Below are 18,369 nucleotides of genomic sequence, written 5' to 3' on the forward strand. Positions count from 1 at the left end.
AGGAAGAATAAAGGACAGGTGGGGACTACACGGTTCCGGAATATTAAGTGTGTAGTAGAGGAAAGTGGGGCGGAACAAGTGATAAGGAGGACTCATGTACAGAGGGATGGTCTGACGGAACATGGAGTTAAATGTGTTGAAAGAATAAGTAAATTTAGGAAGGACAACAAAATTCTAAGGGCATATAGTCCGATGGGAGTTCGGGGAGCTGGGTTAAGCACAATAGGCAGTGATTCAAACAGAGAGAGGAGAAATGGGCTAAAAATTCTATATCTGAATGCTCGAAGTGTCAGAAATAAGGCGGATGAGCTTGAAGCCCAGGTGCGAATGGGTAACTATGATGTTGTTGGGATAACGGAGACATGGCTGCAGGGAGATCAGACCTGGGAAATGAATGTACAAGGGTATACGTGCTATCGTAGGGACAGAAATGTGGGCAGAGGGGGTGGGGTGGCCCTGTTGGTGAGGAATGAGATTCAGTCCTTTGCAAGGGGGGACATAGGGTCAGGAGAAGTAGAGTCTGTGTGGATAGAACAGTAAAGGCAAGAGGACCCAAATGGGTGTTGTCTACAGGCCACCAAACAGTAGCATGGATATTGGGTGCAAGTTGAATAGGGAGTTAACATTGGCATGTGGCAAAGGTAATGTCGCAGTAGTTATGGGGGATTTCAACATGCAGGTGAACTGGGAGAATCAGGTTGGTGCTGGACCACAGGATAGGGAGTTTGTAGAGTGCCTATAGGATGCATTCTTGGAACAGCTTGTACGAGAGCCGACCAGGGACAAGACTATTCTGGATTTAGTGTTATGTAAGGAACAGTATTTGATAAGCGATCTCGCAGTAAAGGAGCCATTAGGAGGTAGTGATCACAATATGATAAGTTTTTATCCGCAATTTGAGAAGGATAAGGGCAGCTCGGAGGTGTCAGTGTTGCAGATGAACAGGGGAAACTATGGAGCCATGAGGGAGGAGCTGGCCAAAGTTGACTGGACAGATAGCCTAGCAGAAAAGACAGTGGAACAGCAATGACAGGTATTCTTGGGAATAATACACAAGGTGCAAAATCAGTTCATCCCCCAGAGAAGGAAGGATTCAAAGGGGGGAATGGGGCCTCAGTGGTTGACAAAGGAAGTCAGAGACTGCATAGCATTAAAAAAAAGGAAATATGACAGAGCTAAGGTGAGTGGGAGGACAGATGATTGAGAAGTGTTTAAGGAACAACAGAACTTAACTAAAAAGATAATACGGGGAGAAAAAATTAGGTACGAACACAAGCTAGCCAGGAATATAAAGGAAGATAGCAAAAGCTTTTTTAGGTATGTGAAGAGAAAGAAGATAGTTAAGAACAATGTTGGGCCCTTGAAGAATGAATTGGGTGAAATTGTTATGGGAAACAGAGAAATGGCAGAAGAATTTAATGAGTACTTTAGATCTGTTTTCACTAAGGAAGACACAAGCAATCTCCCAGATGTATGGATGGGCCAAGGACATAGGGTAACAGAGGAAATGAAACAGATTGACATTCGGAAGGAAACGGTGATGAGAAGACTGATGGGACTGAAGGCTGACAAATCCCCAGGTCCAGATGGTCTGCACCCTAGGGTACTAAAGGAGGTGGCCCTGGAAATTGCGGATGCATTGGTAATCATTTTCCAATGTTCCTTAGATTCAGGATCAGTCCCTGAGGATTGGAGAATGGCTAATGTTATCCCACTTTTTAAGAAAGGAGGGAGGGAGAAAACAGAGAACTATCGACCTGTCAGCCTGACATCGGTGGTGGGAAAGATGCTAGAGTCCATTATTAAGGATGAAATAGTGGCATATGTAGGTAACAGTGATAGGATTGGGCCGAGCCAGCATGGATTTACCAAGGGTAAATCATGCTTGACTAATCTGTTGGAGTTTTTCGAGGATGTAACCAGGAAGTTAGACGGGGGAGATCCAGTGGATGTAGTGTACCTTGATTTTCAGAAGGCATTTGATATGGTCCCACATAGGAGATTGGTGGGTAAAATCAAAGCTCAGGGCATCGGGGGGAAGGCATTGACATGGATAGAAAACTGGTTGGCAGATAGAAAGCAAAGGGTAGCGGTGAATGGGTGTTTCTCGGAATGGCAGGTGGTGACTAGTGGGGTGCCATAGGGCTCGGTATTGGGACCACAGCTGTTTACCATTTACGTTAACGATTTGGATGAAGGCATAGAAAATAACATCAGCAAATTTGCTGATGATACTAAGCTGGGTGGCAGTGTGACATGTGAAGAGGATGTTAGAATTCAGGGTGACTTGGATAGGCTGGGTGAGTGGGCAGATACTTGGCAGATGGCGTTTAATGTGAATAAGTGTGAGGTTATCCACTTTGGGAGTAAGAACAGGAAGGCAGATTATTATCTGAACGGTGTAGAGTTGGGTAAGGGAGAAGTACAAAGAGATCTCGGAGTCCTTGTTCATCAGTCACTGAAGATGAATGAGCAAGTGCAGCAGGCAGTGAAGAAGGCTAATGGAATGTTGGCCTTTATTACAAAGGGAATTGAGTACAAGAGCAAGGGAATCCTCTTGCATTTGTACAGAGCCCTGGTGAGACCACACCTGGAGTATTGTGTACAGTTTTGGTCTCCAGGGTTAAGGAAGGACATCCTGGCTGTAGAGGAAGTGCAGCGTAGATTCACGAGGTTAATTCCTGGGATGTCTGGACTGTCTTACGCAGAGAGGTTAGAGAGACTGGGCTTGTACACGCTGGAATTAAGGAGATTGAGAGGGGATCTGATTGAAACATATAAGATTATTAAGGGATTGGACAAGATAGAGGCAGGAAATATGTTCCAGATGCTGGGAGTGTCCAGTACCAGAGGGCATGGTTTGAGAATAAGGGGTAGGTCATTTAGGACAGAGTTAAGGAAAAACTTCTTCTCCCAGAGAGTTGTGGGGGTCTGGAATGCACTGCCTCGGAAGGTAGTGGAGGCCAATTCTCTGGATGCTTTCAAGAAGGAGCTAGATAGGTATCTTATGGATAGGGGAATCAAGGGATATGGGGACAAGGCAGGAACTGGGTATTGATAGTAATTGATCAACCATGATCTCAAAATGGCGGTGCAGGCTCGAAGGGCCGAATGGTCTACTTCTGCACCTATTGTCTATTGTCTATAAGATAGCTTTAGATCAGCTCATAGCTGCACCCACGAGGGGATCAGCTATTCTTGGATTGATTGTTGCATAATGAACCAATTGATTAGAGAGCTTAAGGTAAAGGGACCCTTAGAAAACAGTGATCATAATATGATAGAATTCACCCTGCAATTTGAGAGGAAAAAGCTAAAGTCAGATGTATCAGGATTACAGTGGAGTAAAGAGAATTACAGGGGCATGAAGGAGGAGATGGCCAAAGGTAATTGGAAGGGAACACTAGCAGCAATCGTTAGAATTTCTGGGAGCAACACAGAAACACAGGATAAATACATCCTGAAGAAGAAGCATTATAAAGGCAGGATTATGCAACTGTGACTGATAAAGGCAGTCAAAGACAATATAAAAGCCAAAAAGAGGCCATATAATAGAACAAAGGTTAGTGAGAATTGGAAAACCAACAGATGGCAACTGTTATGATACCAGCCCCCTCCTTTGTGAGAATTGCAAGAGCCCTAGAAAAGGGGGGTCAATGACCCAAAAGAGAGAGAGAGAGACAGGCTGAATGGACACAGGAAATGGAAAGACATTCCACTGGGACAAAAGCTGGTGACTGTGGCATTGTTCTCAGGAGACACCTGGGAACTGCAGACGTGCCAACTCGCAGGGACATTGTAAAGCCCTCGGGCAAAGTGGGCTGGTTGAGAGAGAGAGGTTGCATCACCTGCAACCTGATTGACACCTGAGATCCTGTGAGGCAGTATAAAGAAGGGTCTGAAAGAGGACGACCCTCAGACGCACCAAGGAGACACCAAGAAGCACGATAACGCTTCCCGTGGGAACGGGAAGCCATTTTGAAATAAGCCACGTGCGTTAAATTCCGAATGCGGGGTTTGTGGCTGGAACCAACGGAAGATCGCTTTTAACTAACAACGGGGAAGATCGCTCCCCTGATTACACGGATGTAAACGGCAAGTTTTTCCGTTTTATCTCTCTCTCTCTCCAACACGTGAAACCAAAAGCCTGCAGACTTCAGAGTGACTCTTTATATTTCCAATTGGACTCAGTATTATATACCCTAGACAACGAAAGAGCTTATTTCTGATTGATTATGGTTACACCGGTGTTTTAGATTGAGTTTTGACGATTTGAATGTTTTGTATTAACCATACGTTTGTGCCCTTATTGAATAAAACGTTTGAAAATAGTAGCATCCGACTCAGCTGATCCATCTATCTTTGCTGGTAAGTTACCTGGTTACGGGGTTTTCGTAACAAGTGGGGTTCTCGTCTCGGGATTTGACACCAAAAAGGGGGAGGTCAGTCAATTGGGATTGTAAGTCAAAAAAAAATAATTTGGATCTGGTACGCAGGTAGCCAGACAGAAAAACCAGCAAAGATGGACGTGTGTGAATTTATGAAAAACGCGACTGTGGCGGTGCTAGAGGTGAGCACCAAATCAGACTTGTTAAATTTGGCGAAGGGGTTAGAGATGGAAAACGAGCAGAATCAAGCTGAGAGGCAAAGACAGCATGAAATTCGGATCAGAGAGTTAGCAGCAGCCGAGAGAGCGGCAGCGGGGAGAGAAAGAGAGAGGGAGGAGCTAAGGAGAGAGCGGTTTAATGTTAGTCGGGAGCTGAGAGTAGTACCTCCGTTCGAAGAGACGGATGTTGATAGTTATTTCTTGTTTTTTGAAACGGTGGCAGTGAACCAGAAGTGGCCACAAGAGCAGTGGGTCGCGTTGTTACAAAGTGTGTTAGCAGGAGGGAGGATTTGGGCAGCCATGATGCCGACCCGCCGACCGGCGAGTACGGTGGCCCCGCCCCTAGAGTCCCAAAGCTATCGCGCATGCGCGGTCACTCGCAGCCTGTCGGAAAAAGCGGCTGAGAAAGAGGACAGTTTAAATGAAGCCAGCAGTAATCTGGCCAAGATGTTTTTACCGACCCTGTACCATGAGGGTTCCGAGGGTGGTAAAACAGAAAGCCGTAAAGTAAAAGGGGGTAAGGGAGAGGAAATAGCCCTGCCCTTAGTGAAGAGAAAGGTCCTAGAGGTAGGAACTAAAGTTGAGAAACGGATAAAGTTGTTAAAATGTCCAGAGTTGGACATGGTTAATCTGTCTGGTTTGGCAGAATTGTTTGAAGAAGTTCAGAGTTCTAAAGGTGTTCTCGATGGTCCCGAGAGTGAAATGAGGGCAGTCTTAGAGAGGAAGGGTATCCTTGCTGTGGAGAAGTCAGCTGAAATGGCCGAGGAGGTTGTTTCAGCTCGCAGGGTTGCGCCTTCCCCAACGGGGGGCTGCCTAGAGAGTAACTGGAAGGATCGGGGGACGTTAGAATTTGAAAAAGGTACGGGTATTGAAAGCCTGGAAGGGGCCAATGTCCCGTTTGAGTGTGTCCAAGATGGGGGCGCACGTGGTGCTGAACCTGGTAATAGAGCTCAGGGGAAGTCTGAGGTGTTTGATTCAGGGGGACGGGGCGGCCGTCTTTGTGGATCAGATAGGGTTGGTTCAGTAGGAAAAGGGTTAACCTTGGTAACCGTGGGAAGTGTGAGTTCCACGGTGTTTGTGTTCGAGAGTGGGGCCAAGGTTAATGCCGAATTTAAGGGGGGAATGAGGATTGTTGTTGAAGGAGGGTCTGTAGTTCCCAAGTCGAAGGAAGAAATTTTAAACCTGGCAGATCGCTCACAGAGTGAGTCGGGAAATAGCGGGGCCCCCCACTCTATTGTTACGCCAGGGTGGGGTGTGAAGAGGTTGCATTCGAAATGCTACCTGAAAGAGGAGTTGGAATTAAAAACAAATAGCCTGAAGGGTCTTGACAGTTTGGGACATGGTGTTGAAAAAATAGCCCCGATGAACGAGGCGGGCGGGAGTTCACCACGCCAAATTACTCAAAGTCCCAACGGGGGGACTCGCCAGAAGAGAGGTGATGGTTAATGGGGATGCTATTTTTTTAAAACAGCAAAGCAGGTTTTACGGGTTGCGCCAAAGCCTGTGAATAATAAAGACAGACCTGCCGGCGAAGTAAACCGACCGAAACGATTAGTATTCGCATAAACTTTTGTAGATGCACCTAAGCTAAGATCACACCTCCGCAGTTTTGTTGCTGAAAACAATAAATAAATAGGTGGTTATTGAATTGAAGTCTGATGCTACAAGACTTTAAGATATTAAGACTTTAAGATATTAACTAAAGGGGCACTGTACTTGTTAACTGTTTAGATGCTGACTTGAATGTATAACTGTATTACTCTGTATTAGATTCAAAATTTCTGTAAGACTGTACCACTCTGGGTTTTAACCGCTGGTAAAAACCTTTTTAAGAGGGGAGGTGTTATGATACCAGCCCCCTCCTTTGTGAGAATTGCAAGAGCCCTAGAAAAGGGGGGTCAATGACCCAAAAGAGAGAGAGAGAGACAGGCTGAATGGACACAGGAAATGGAAAGACATTCCACTGGGACAAAAGCTGGTGACTGTGGCATTGTTCTCAGGAGACACCTGGGAACTGCAGACGTGCCAACTCGCAGGGACATTGTAAAGCCCTCGGGCAAAGTGGGCTGGTTGAGAGAGAGAGGTTGCATCACCTGCAACCTGATTGACACCTGAGATCCTGTGAGGCAGTATAAAGAAGGGTCTGAAAGAGGACGACCCTCAGACGCACCAAGGAGACACCAAGAAGCACGATAACGCTTCCCGTGGGAACGGGAAGCCATTTTGAAATAAGCCACGTGCGTTAAATTCCGAATGCGGGGTTTGTGGCTGGAACCAACGGAAGATCGCTTTTAACTAACAACGGGGAAGATCGCTCCCCTGATTACACGGATGTAAACGGCAAGTTTTTCCGTTTTATCTCTCTCTCTCTCCAACACGTGAAACCAAAAGCCTGCAGACTTCAGAGTGACTCTTTATATTTCCAATTGGACTCAGTATTATATACCCTAGACAACGAAAGAGCTTATTTCTGATTGATTATGGTTACACCGGTGTTTTAGATTGAGTTTTGACGATTTGAATGTTTTGTATTAACCATACGTTTGTGCCCTTATTGAATAAAACGTTTGAAAATAGTAGCATCCGACTCAGCTGATCCATCTATCTTTGCTGGTAAGTTACCTGGTTACGGGGTTTTCGTAACACAACTAAAAAAGTCATAAAGAGGGAAAAGATGGAATACGCTAGTTAATAACATTAAAGAGGATATCAAAAGTTTCTTCAGATATATAGAGTCAAAGAGAGGTGAGAGTAGATATCAGGCCACTAGAAAACGAGGCTTGAGAGGTAATAATTGGGGACAAGGAAATGGCAGAAAACTGAATAAATATTTTGCACCAGTCTTCACATTGGAAGTCACTAGCAAAAAGCCAGAAGTTCAGGAGTGTTAAGGTGAAAAATTGTGTGAAGTTGCTATTACAAGGGAGAAGGTGGTTGGGAAACTGAAAGGTCTGAAGGTAGATAAGTCACTAGGACCAGATGGTGCACACCTTAAGTTCTGAAAGAGATCGTTGAAGAGATTGTGGAGGCATTAGTAATGATCTTTCAAGAATCAATAGATTCTGACATGGATCCAGAGGACTGGAAAATTGCAGAAGAGGCAGAAGAAATGAAATTATAGGCCAATTAGTCTGACCTCAGTGGTTGGGAAGATGTTGGAGTTGATTGTTATGGATGTGGCTTCAGGGTACTTGGAGGCACATGATAAAATAGGCAGAAGTCAGCCTGGTTTCCTTAAAGGGAAAAATCTTGCCAGACCAATCTGTTGGAATTCTTTGAAGAAATAACAATCAGGATAGACAAAGGAGAACTGGTGGATGTTGTGTGCTGGGATTTTCATAAGGTCCTTGACAAGGTGCCACACATGAGACTGCTTAACTAGCAAGGTATTATAGGAAGGATATTAATATGGATAGATTGGTTGGAGGCAAAGAGTGGGAATAAAGGGAGCCTTTTCTGGCAGGCTGCCAGAAACTAGTGTTCCACAGGGGTCTGTATTGGGACCAATTCTTTTTATGTTATATGCCTATGATTTAGATGATGGAATTGATGCTTTGTGGTCTAGATTACGGATGATATGAAGACAGGTGGAGGGGCAGGTAGTATTGTGGAAGCAGAGAGGTTGCAGAAGGAGTTAGGCAGATTAGTAGAATGAACAGATTGAATGCAATGTCAGGAAGTTTATGGTCATGCACTTTAGTAGAAGATATAAAAGTCTAGACTTTTTTCTAAACGGAGAGAAAATTTGAGGTGCAAAGTACTTGGGATCCCCGTGCAGGATTCCCTAAAGGTTAAGGTACAGATTGAGTCTGTGGTAGAGAAGGCAAGTACAATGTTAGCTTTCATTTCAAGAAGACTAGAAGATAAAAGCAAAGCATTTGATGGCTCTGGGCTTGCACTCAATGGAATTCAAAAGTATGAGAGGGGATCTCATTGAAACCTATCAAAAATTGAAAGACCTTGATAGTGTAGATGTGGAGAGAATGGTTCCTAAGGTGGGAGAGTCCAGAACTAGCAAACACACCTTCAGAATAGAGAGGCGTCCATTTAGAATGGAGATGAGGAGGGATTTCTTTAGGCAGAAAGTGACAAATCTGTATAATTCGCTGCTACAGGCAGCTAAAGAGGCCAAGTAAATGGGTAAATTTAAGGCAGAGATTGATAGATTCTCAATTATTCAGGGCATGAATATTATGGGGAGAATGTAGGAGATTGGGGCTTAGAGAGAAATGGATCAGTCATGATGAAATGGAGGAGCAGACTTGATGGGCCAAAATAGCCTAATTCTGCTATGTCTTATGGTCTTATAGACTTGATTAAACTTCAGTTCCTCAGTGCCAAGCCTCTGCAGTGAACCACTGGTCTCAGAAATTGGACCAACATGGAGGTTGTTTGGTACCTCACCCAACCAAAGATTAGGATCATGGGGTTGAAGTGCACCAGAAGCGGGGCCCGACCACCCACATCCAGTGGAGTAAAGGGGATGAGAGAAGAGATGGCCAAAGTTGATTGATAAGGGACAATATCAGAGATGATGGCAGAACAGTAATTGCTGGAGTTTCTGGGGGAAATTCATTAGGCACAGGATAGATACATCCCAAAGATGAAGAAGTATTCTAAATGAGGCAACTGTGGCTGACAAAGAAATTCAAACACAGCATTAAAGCAAAATAGAGGGCATATAAATAGAACAAAAATAGCGGGTAGCTAGATAGTTGGAAAGCTTTTATAAAACCAACAAAGGGTAAATAAAAAGCCATAGGGAGAGATAGGATGAATTATGAAGATGAAATAGCCAATAATATAAAAGATTATACCAAAAGATACATAAAGAGTAAAAGAGAGATGAGAGCAGATATTAGACTGCTGGAAAATGATGCTGGAGAGCTAATAACAGGGGACAAAGAAATGCAGCTGAACTTAATAAGTATTTTGTTTCAGTCTTCACTATGAGCAGTATGCCAGAAATTTGAGCGTGTTAGGGGGCAGAAGTGAGTATAGTTGCTATTACTAGAGAAAAAGTGCTTGGGAAGCTGCAAGGTTTAAAGGCAGATAAGTCACCTGAACCAGATGGACTACACCTCCAGGTTCTAAAAGAGGTATTAATAGTGGAGGCACTAGTAATAACCTTTCAAGAATCACCAGATTTTGGAATGGTTCTGGAGTACTAGAAAATTGCAAGAGTCACTCAACTCTTTAAGCAGAAAGGCAGGCAGAAAAAAAAAGGAAATTACTGTACAGGCCAGTCATCCTGACTTCAGTGGTTGGGAAGGTGTTGGAGTCAATTATTAAGGATGAGGTATCAGGGTACTTGAAAGCACACGATAAAGTAGGCCAAAGTCAGCATTGTTTCCTTAAGGGGAAGTCTTGCCTGCCTGCTGGAATTCTTTGAGGAACTTACAGGCAGGATAGACAAATGAGAGCCAGTGGATGTTGTTTTCTTGGATTTTCAGAAAGCGCGGCACATGAGGATGCTTAGCAAGATAAGAGCCTGTGGTATCACATGAAAGATATTAGCATGGATAGAAGACTGTCTGGCTGGAAGGAGATAAAAGTGGAAATAAAAGAGTCCTATCCTGATTGGCCTCTGACTTCCACGTGATCAATGCCTCTCATCGTCTTATACACATCTTTCGGGTAACCTTTCAACTTCCGTCACTCCAAGGAGAAAAGACCGAGTTTACTCAACCTATTCTCATAAGGCATGCTCCCCAATCCAGGCAACATCCTTTTAAATCTCCTCTGCACCCTTTCTATAGTTTCCACATCCTTCCTGTAGTGAAGTGACCAGAACTGAGCAGAGTACTCCAAGTGGGGTCTGACCAGGGTCCTATATAGCTGCAACATTACCACTTGGCTCCTAAACTCAATCCCACGATTGATGAAGGCCAATACACAGTATTGTTAACACACAGTCAACCTGCTCAGCAGCTTTGAGAGTCCAATGGACTCGGGACACCAAGATCTCTCTGATCCTCCACACTGCCAAGAGTCTTACCATTAATACTATATTCTGCCATCATATTTGACCTACCAAAATGAACCACTTCACACTTATTTGGGATGAACACCATCTGCCACTTCTCAGCCCAGTTTTGCATCCTATCAATGTCCCGCTGTAACCTCTGACAGCCCTCCACACTAGACACAACACCCCCCAACCTTTGTGTCATCAGCAAATTTACTAACTCATCCCTCCACTTCCTCATCCAGATCATTTATAAAAATCAAGAAGAGAAGAGATCCCAGAACAGATCCCTGAGGCACACCACTCGTCACCGACTCCATGCAGAGTATTACCCATCTACAACCACTCTTTGCCTTCTGTGGGCAAGCCAGTTCTCAATCCAGAATCCCTTGGATCCCATGCCTCCTTACTTTCTCAATAAGCCTTGCATGGGGTACCTTATCAAATGCCTTGCTGAAATCCAAACATCTACTGCTCTACCTTCATCAATGTGCTTAGTCACATCCTCAAAAAATTCAATAAGGCTCGTAAGGCACGACCTACCTTTGACAAAGCCATGCTGACTATTCCTAATCATATTATGCCTCTCCAAATGTTCATAAATCCTGCCTCTCAGGAACTTCTCCATCAATTTACCAGCCACTGAAGTAAGGCTCACTGGCCTATAATTTCCTGGGCTATAATCTCTACCCCCTTTTTTGAATAAGGGAACAACCCCCGCAACCCTCCAATCCTCAGGAACCTCTCCTATCCCCATTGATGATGCAAAGATCATTGTCAGAGGCTCAGCAATCTCCTCCCTCACCTCCCACAGTAGCCTGGGGTACATCTCATCCGGTCCCAAAGACTTACCCAACTTGTTGCTTTAAAAAGCTCCAGCACATCCCCTTTCTTAATGTCTATATGCTCAAGCTTTTCAATCCACTGTAAGTCCTTTTCTCTAGTGAATACTGAGGCAAAGTATTCATTAAGTACCATCCACTAACTCCTCCAGTTTATACACACTTTTCCACTGTCACACTTGATTGGGTCCTATTCTCTCAGGGCTTATCCTCTTGCTCTTCACATACTTGTAGAATACCTTGGGTTTTTCCTTAATCCTGCTCGCCAAGGCCTTCTCATGGCCCCTTCTGTCTCTCCTAATTTCACTCTTAAGCTCCTTCCTGCTAGCCTTATAATTTTCTAGATCTCTATCATTACCTAGTTTTTGAACCTTTTGTTAGTTTTTTCTTTTCTTCTTGACTAGATTTTCAACAGCCTTTGTACACCACAGTTCCTGTACCCTACCCATCCTTTCCCTGTCTCATTGGAACATACCTATGCAGAACCCCATGCAAATATCCCCTGAACATTTGCCACATTTCTGCCGTATATTTCCCTGAGAACATCTGCTCCCAGTTTATACTTCCAAGTTCCTGCCTGATAGCTTCATATTTCTCTCACTCCAATTAAATATTTTCCTAACTTGTCTGCTCCTATCCCTCTCCAATGCTATGGTAAAGGAGATAGAACCCTGATCACTATCTCCAAAATGCTCTCCCACGAAGAGACCTGACACCTGACCAGGTTCATTTCCCAATACCAGGTCAAGTACAGCCTCTCCACCTATCAAAGATAGGTGCAAGGGCAGGTAGTGCTGAGGAACTAGGAAGTCTGCAAAAGGACTTAGACAGATTGGGAGAATGGGCAAAGAAGTGGCAAATGGAATATAGTACGGGAAGGATTTGTCATGCATTTTGGTAGAAGGAATAAAGGCATAGACTATTTTCTAAATGGGGAAATAATTCAAAAATTAGAGGTGCAAAGGGACTTGGGAATCTGCATGCAGGATTCCCTTAAGGTTAAATTGCAGGTTGAGTCAGTGGTAAGGAAGGCAAATACAATGTTTGCATTCATTTTGAGAGGACGAGAATATAAGAGCAAGGATGTAATGTTGAGGTTTTATAGGGCATTGATCAGACCTCACTTGGAATACTATAAGCAGTTTTGGGCCCCTTACCTAAGAAAAGACGTGCTGGTATTGGAGAGGGTCAAAAGAGTACACAAGAATGATCCCAGGGATGAAGGGGTTAATATAGGGGGAGCGTCTGATGATTCTGGGCCTGTGCTCACTGGAGTTTGGAAGACTGAGCAGGGATCTGATTGAAACCTATTCAATATTGAAAGGCCCAGATAGAATGGATGTGGAGAGGATGTTTCCTATAGTACGAGAGTCTAGGACCAGAAGGCACAGCCTCAGAAGAGAGGCACATCCATTTAGAATGGAGATGAGGCATTGTTACGGACAGCTGTGGAGGCCAGGTCATTGAGTATGTTTAAAGCAGAGGTTAATAGGTTCTTGATTAGTCATGGTGTCAAAGGTTACGAAGAAAAGGGAGGAGAATAGGGTTGAGAGGGATAATAAATCAGCCATGTTGGAATGGCTGACTGGCCTAATTCTTCTCCTGTGTCTTATGGTATTAATGTCTTATGCCATGGACTTTGGATTGACTGTGAGAGCAGAAGTGACGATCAGCCTACTGCAGGGGACTATCCCCACCCAAGGGATGTCCCTGTGGGAAACTCCAACCAGAGGGTGTCTGTGGGATGCTCCTCACCCATGGGATGTTTCTGTCACAATTGCCCACCCAAGGCAGGGTCTCTGGAATATTTCCTACCCGGGGGAGGGGGGGATGTATCTGTGGGACATTCCCCATCACAGGGATGTTTCTGCAGAACACGTCTGCAGTACCAAGCAGGCTGGTGTGCCAAGTTCCCGTGCCATTGGATGTCCCTGCCGTCATGTTGTGCTCTTGTGTTTTGCAGCGCGGGCCATGATGCTGTTTTCCTGTATTCCACTGCCAACAATCCGGGCTCAGCTGTCCAAGCTAACCGACCGAGCTTCCTACGGTAAGAATGTGTTCTAAAGCATGTGAGATTCATCTCATGGATGCATGATTTCCTTCCAACAGTGATAGAAGGGTCTCGACCCGAAACGTTGACAGCCTCTTTCAACGGATGCTGCCCGACCTGCTGAGTTCATCCAGCTTTTTTGTACGTCTTGATTTGACCACAGCATCTGCAGTGCACTTTGTGTTTAGTGATAGAAGCTATCTGGCCTGTCAGGTGGAATCTCAGCCATCCCATTTCCCACTCTGTTCCATTCATTTTATTCTCCCCCTCCCCATTCACCCACCACCGTCCAACACACACATCCTTGGGGCGTGTGGGCAGACCAGAGCAGCTGGAGGACCCACACCACACGGCCAGCAGCTGAGAACTGATCACACACATTCCTCTGAGGTCTGCCACTTGCTGCTCTCTGTGTCAATCATGAGAGTGAAGCCTCTATAGCTGATGGAGGTGGAGGGAGTTCTACAGTCCCACCAACAATCTGGACCATGACCTCCACATCCACTCGCTTGACAGACTGCCCTCTCAACCAATCACCTGGTCCATAAACTATCCTCTCTTCCAATCAACCCTGGAGACGAAGCCCTGCATCTTGCCCACAGCATTCCCAATGCCAGCCAGTCCACTTACAGATTGGCCCTCCTGTCACATCAACAACAGAGCAGACCCTGTCCTGCTGTTTCTTCCAGAAATGCTATCAACCCTCCACCATCATATCAACCAAAGGCTGTCCCATCTTCTGAATGCATCATCAACACAAGAGATTTTGCACATGGTGGAAATCCTGAGAAACACATACAAAATGCTGGAGGAACTCAGCAAGTCAGTCAGCATCACTGGAGGGAATAAACAGTCAGCATATCAAGCTGTAGCCCATCATTAGGACTGGAAAGGAAGGGAGCAGACCAGAATAAGATGGTGGGAAGAGGAAGAAGAGTACAACCTGGTAGGTGACAGGGAAGACTAGGTGAGGGGGAAGATCTTTTTTTCCAATCCCCTATCTGGTTACTCTCTCACCCTTTCTCATCTGCGCACATCCCTTCCTAGCTTCTTACCTCATCCCCCTCAGCTAGCCTCACCTGTCACCTGCCAGCTTGTGCTCCTTACCATCCCCTTACCTTTTTATTCTGGCTTCTGCCCCTTCCTATCCAGTCCTAATGAAGGGTCTCAACCGAAAATGTTGCCTGCTTATTTCCCTTCATAGATGCTGCCTAACTTGCTGAGCTGCTCCAGCATTTTGTGTGTGCTCTAATTGCATCATGCATTAGCCATCCCTCCTCCCATTCCATGAGCTACACTGCAGCTGGTGGTTCTGAACTGGTTTTCCCTTCATCCTTGACTAACCATACCCCCACCCACCAAACCCCAAGGTCACTCTATGTAACTTAGAGATGATTTTAAGACCACATCTGGCCAGGGGCCCTATGGTAGCATTGGATTTCAGATTTCAAATATCTGTAGGAAAGTTTGTATATTCTTCCTGTGAGTGCTCCGGTTTCCTCCCACAGTCCAAAGGCACATTAATTGGTCATTGTAAATTGTCCTGTCATTAGGCTAGGGTTAAATTGGTAGGTTGCTGGCCGGTGTGGCTCATTGGGCTGGATCTGTATCTGTATATCTCACTGCATCTCTAAATAAATAAATAGCTAGATAAATCGTTTTCCCTGAGATGAGTGGTCCAGGATACTGCCTTCCAGATCGGAGCCCCATATAAGCTGTGCTCCAGGGACAGGGATGTAGCCAGATGGTAATGCATCTCCAAATGCCTCAAAGTTTAAAGTCAATTTATTATCAAAGTACATGTATGTCACCATATACAACCCTGAGATTCACTTCCTTGCAGGCATGCACAGCATAACAAAGAAATACAATAGAATCAATGAAAACTACTCACACAGAATGACAAACAACCAATTTGCAAAAGAAGGTAAACTGAAAATTTAAAAAAAACACACAACAATAATAAACAAATAGTAAATAAATAATACTGAGGACAATAGTTGTAGTGAGTCCATAGGCTGTGGAATCAGTTCACTGTTGAGGTGAGTGGAGTTATCCATGCTGGCTCAGGAACTGGATGGTTGACGGGTAATAACTGTTCTTGAACTTGGTGGTGTGGGACCTAAGACTCCTGTACCTCCTTCCAGATGGCAGCAGTGAGAAGAGAGCATACCCTGGATGGTTGGTGTCCTTAATGATGGATGCTGTTTTCCTGTGGCAATGCTCCTTATTGATAGAAAAGAAAAAACATAGAAAAGCTTACAGCACAATACAGGCCCTTCAGCCCACAAATCTGTGCCAAACATGTCCTTAACTTAGAAATTACCTAGGGTTACCCATAGCCCTCTATTTTTCTAAGCTCCATGTACCTAGCCAGGAGTCTCTTAAAAAGACCCTATCATATCCGCCTCCGCCACCGTTACCAGCAGCCCATTCCACGCACTCACCACTCTGAGTAAAAAACTTACCCCTGACATCTCCTCTGTACCTACTTCCAAGTACCTTAAAACTGTGCCCTCTTGTGTTAGCCATTTCAGCCCTGGGGAAAAAGCCTCTGACTATCCACACAATCAATGCCTCTCATCATCTTATACACCTCTATCAGGTTACCTCTCATCTTCCGTCGTTCCAAAGAGAAAAGGCCCAGTTCACTCAACCTATTCTCATAAGGCATGCTCCCCAATCCAGGTAACATCCTTGTAAATCTCCTCTGCACCCTTTCCATGGTTTCCATATCCTTCCTGTAGTGAGGTGACCAGAACTGAACACATGCTCAACTGTGGGGAGGGCTTTGCTTTTCATTGAATGGGGTGTATCTACTACTTTTCTTAGGCTTTTCTGTTCTTGGGCATTGGTTTTTCCATACCAGGCTGTGAAGCAGCCAGTTAAATACTCTCCACTGTGCATTTATAGAAGCTTGTCAAAGTTTTAGATGACCTCCCTAATCAGCACAGTTTTCTAAGAAAGTAGAGGCATTGCAATGCCTTCTTTGTAATAGTACAAAGCAGATCCTCTGATATGATAATTCCAAGAAATTTAAAGTTACTGACCTCCACCTCCATTCCTCTAAGAGCACTGGCTCATGGACCTTGTTTTCCTCTTCCTGTAGTCAACTTTGGTTATGCTGATATTGAGTGAAAGGTTGTTGGTGCAGCACCACTCAACCAGGTTTTCAATCTCCCTCCTGAACGTCAATTCCTTGCCACCTTTGATTCAGCCAACAACAGTGCTATCATCAGTAGACTTACAGTAAATATGGTATTGCAGCTGTACTTAGCCTCACATTCAGAAATATAAAGGGAGTAGAGCAGGGGACTCAGCACACAGGCCTACAGTGCACCTGTGATGAGCTGGGGTACTGGCAGGTCCACCTGTGTGCAATGTCGATGGGAGGTCAGCCGTAGCTTCTCTCATGACCTGGAGCCAGAAGACTATAAGATATAGGAGCAGAATTAGGCCATTTGGCCCATTGAGTCTGCTCCACCGTTCAATTATGGCTGTTTTAGTTAGCCCCATTCTCCTGCCTTCTGCCCTGGACCCAACCAGATCCAACAGCAGTGCTTAGCTCTGACACACAGCATCTCAACAGGTGAGCTCAGGCTTTGCTTGTTGCCCACAGAGCCACCCATGGCTCTAGATGTCAGTGGTCCAGAGGCTGTGTGTGTGGGTGGGGGGAGTGGTAGGGGAAATGAGCAAGAACACTCCAGTCCCTCTAGTACATCTGCATACAGTGGACAAGTGTACTTGGATCAGTAGTACCGGTACTATTAATTTTACTCACTCCATGTTCTGTTTTCAATGTCCTCAGGTTCCACTTTTGCCTGGTTTCAGACTGCCATGACCCTGACGGATGTGATAGCTGCACTCACCTTCAACAGCCTTTACATTGCTTTCCTGGAGTGGTATAGTGGCTTCTCTCTGCTCCTGGCTGCTGCAGTCTGTTGGCTCAGCACTGTCCCAATTGTGTAAGTACACATCTCATACCGTAAACAGTCCTGAGGATCCTGAGGGTCTCGTCTACTGTCCAGTTCCTCTGTAAATGCTGTCTGACCTGATGAGTTGCTCCTGTGCTCTGTGTACTGTATGTGGATCTATATTTCAGCATCTGCTGTCTCTCTTGTATCTCAGTAGCAGGGATACAGCAGCCAAGCCCTGTGCCTGCCCTATTGTTCCAGAGACCATGGCCGATCCTGTACTTTGTACATCCTCTGAAAGCCCATGAACCCAGGACTGGACCTATGATTGTACACTCCTTCATGATCAGTGAATCCTACTGCACACTGAATTGTAGACTACGTTTTGACTCACGCGAGGCTATGGGGAAGGTGGCATTGGGACTGATTCACATTGATAGAATGGGGAGAGAGCCAAGAGGTGGAATTGGTGGCACTGATGATGGGCAACTTGCTGCTCAATTTCTGTCCAATGACAGAGTTGTGACATTTAACTCTTTAGTGTCTATGCTTCTACTGCAGGATATACAGCTACATACTGAGGAAGAGAGATGACAGCGAGGGTTCTCACACAAACTCCACTCAAACAATGGCCATCGATAACTTCTCCGATCAATTCTCTACCACCTCGTCCTCACAGTGAGATAACAGATTGAAAACACAACTGGATCAGTCAACTACTGTATTAAAATATCCCCATGGATAATGGGGCACTCTGAAATTGTTAATAAAGTTTAAAGTTTTCTATTACTGTGCTATAGAAACAGCTCTAGGCTTTAGGTGTGGAGCTCCTTCCTAACACTTCTGTTGATTACAGTAATAAATTGCATTGGAATACGGGACAGCAGTGGTATACTGAATCACCAGGTGATGGTAGTACTCAGAATTATCAAATCATAGTAATATACTGGATTATCAGTGTAAAGAATTACATTTTAATTACCACATAG

At 44.9% G+C, this 18,369-nt stretch overlaps 1 protein-coding gene across 3 annotated transcripts in view; it reads left to right on the forward strand.

Moving 5' to 3' along the window:
• LOC140740056 (solute carrier family 46 member 2-like) overlaps positions 1-18,164 on the forward strand; it is a 30,602-nt gene extending 12,438 nt beyond the window's left edge. Inside the window, exons 2-4 of one of the 3 annotated variants that reach the window (XM_073068896.1) lie at positions 13,380-13,463; positions 17,275-17,431; positions 17,942-18,164. In XM_073068896.1, coding sequence (XP_072924997.1) covers positions 13,380-13,463; positions 17,275-17,431; positions 17,942-18,062 — 362 coding nt within the window. In that variant the 3' untranslated portion in view covers positions 18,063-18,164. Of the gene's footprint in view, positions 1-1,736; positions 7,220-13,379; positions 13,464-17,274; positions 17,432-17,941 lie in introns of those variants that run through there. The other 2 variants (XR_012101790.1, XR_012101789.1) reach the window with 2 other exon arrangements.
• The last annotated feature ends 205 nt before the right edge of the window (positions 18,165-18,369 follow it).

The sequence above is a fragment of the Hemitrygon akajei genome, chromosome 16, assembly GCF_048418815.1.
Source record: "Hemitrygon akajei chromosome 16, sHemAka1.3, whole genome shotgun sequence".
Classification (NCBI taxonomy): Eukaryota; Metazoa; Chordata; class Chondrichthyes; order Myliobatiformes; family Dasyatidae; genus Hemitrygon; species Hemitrygon akajei.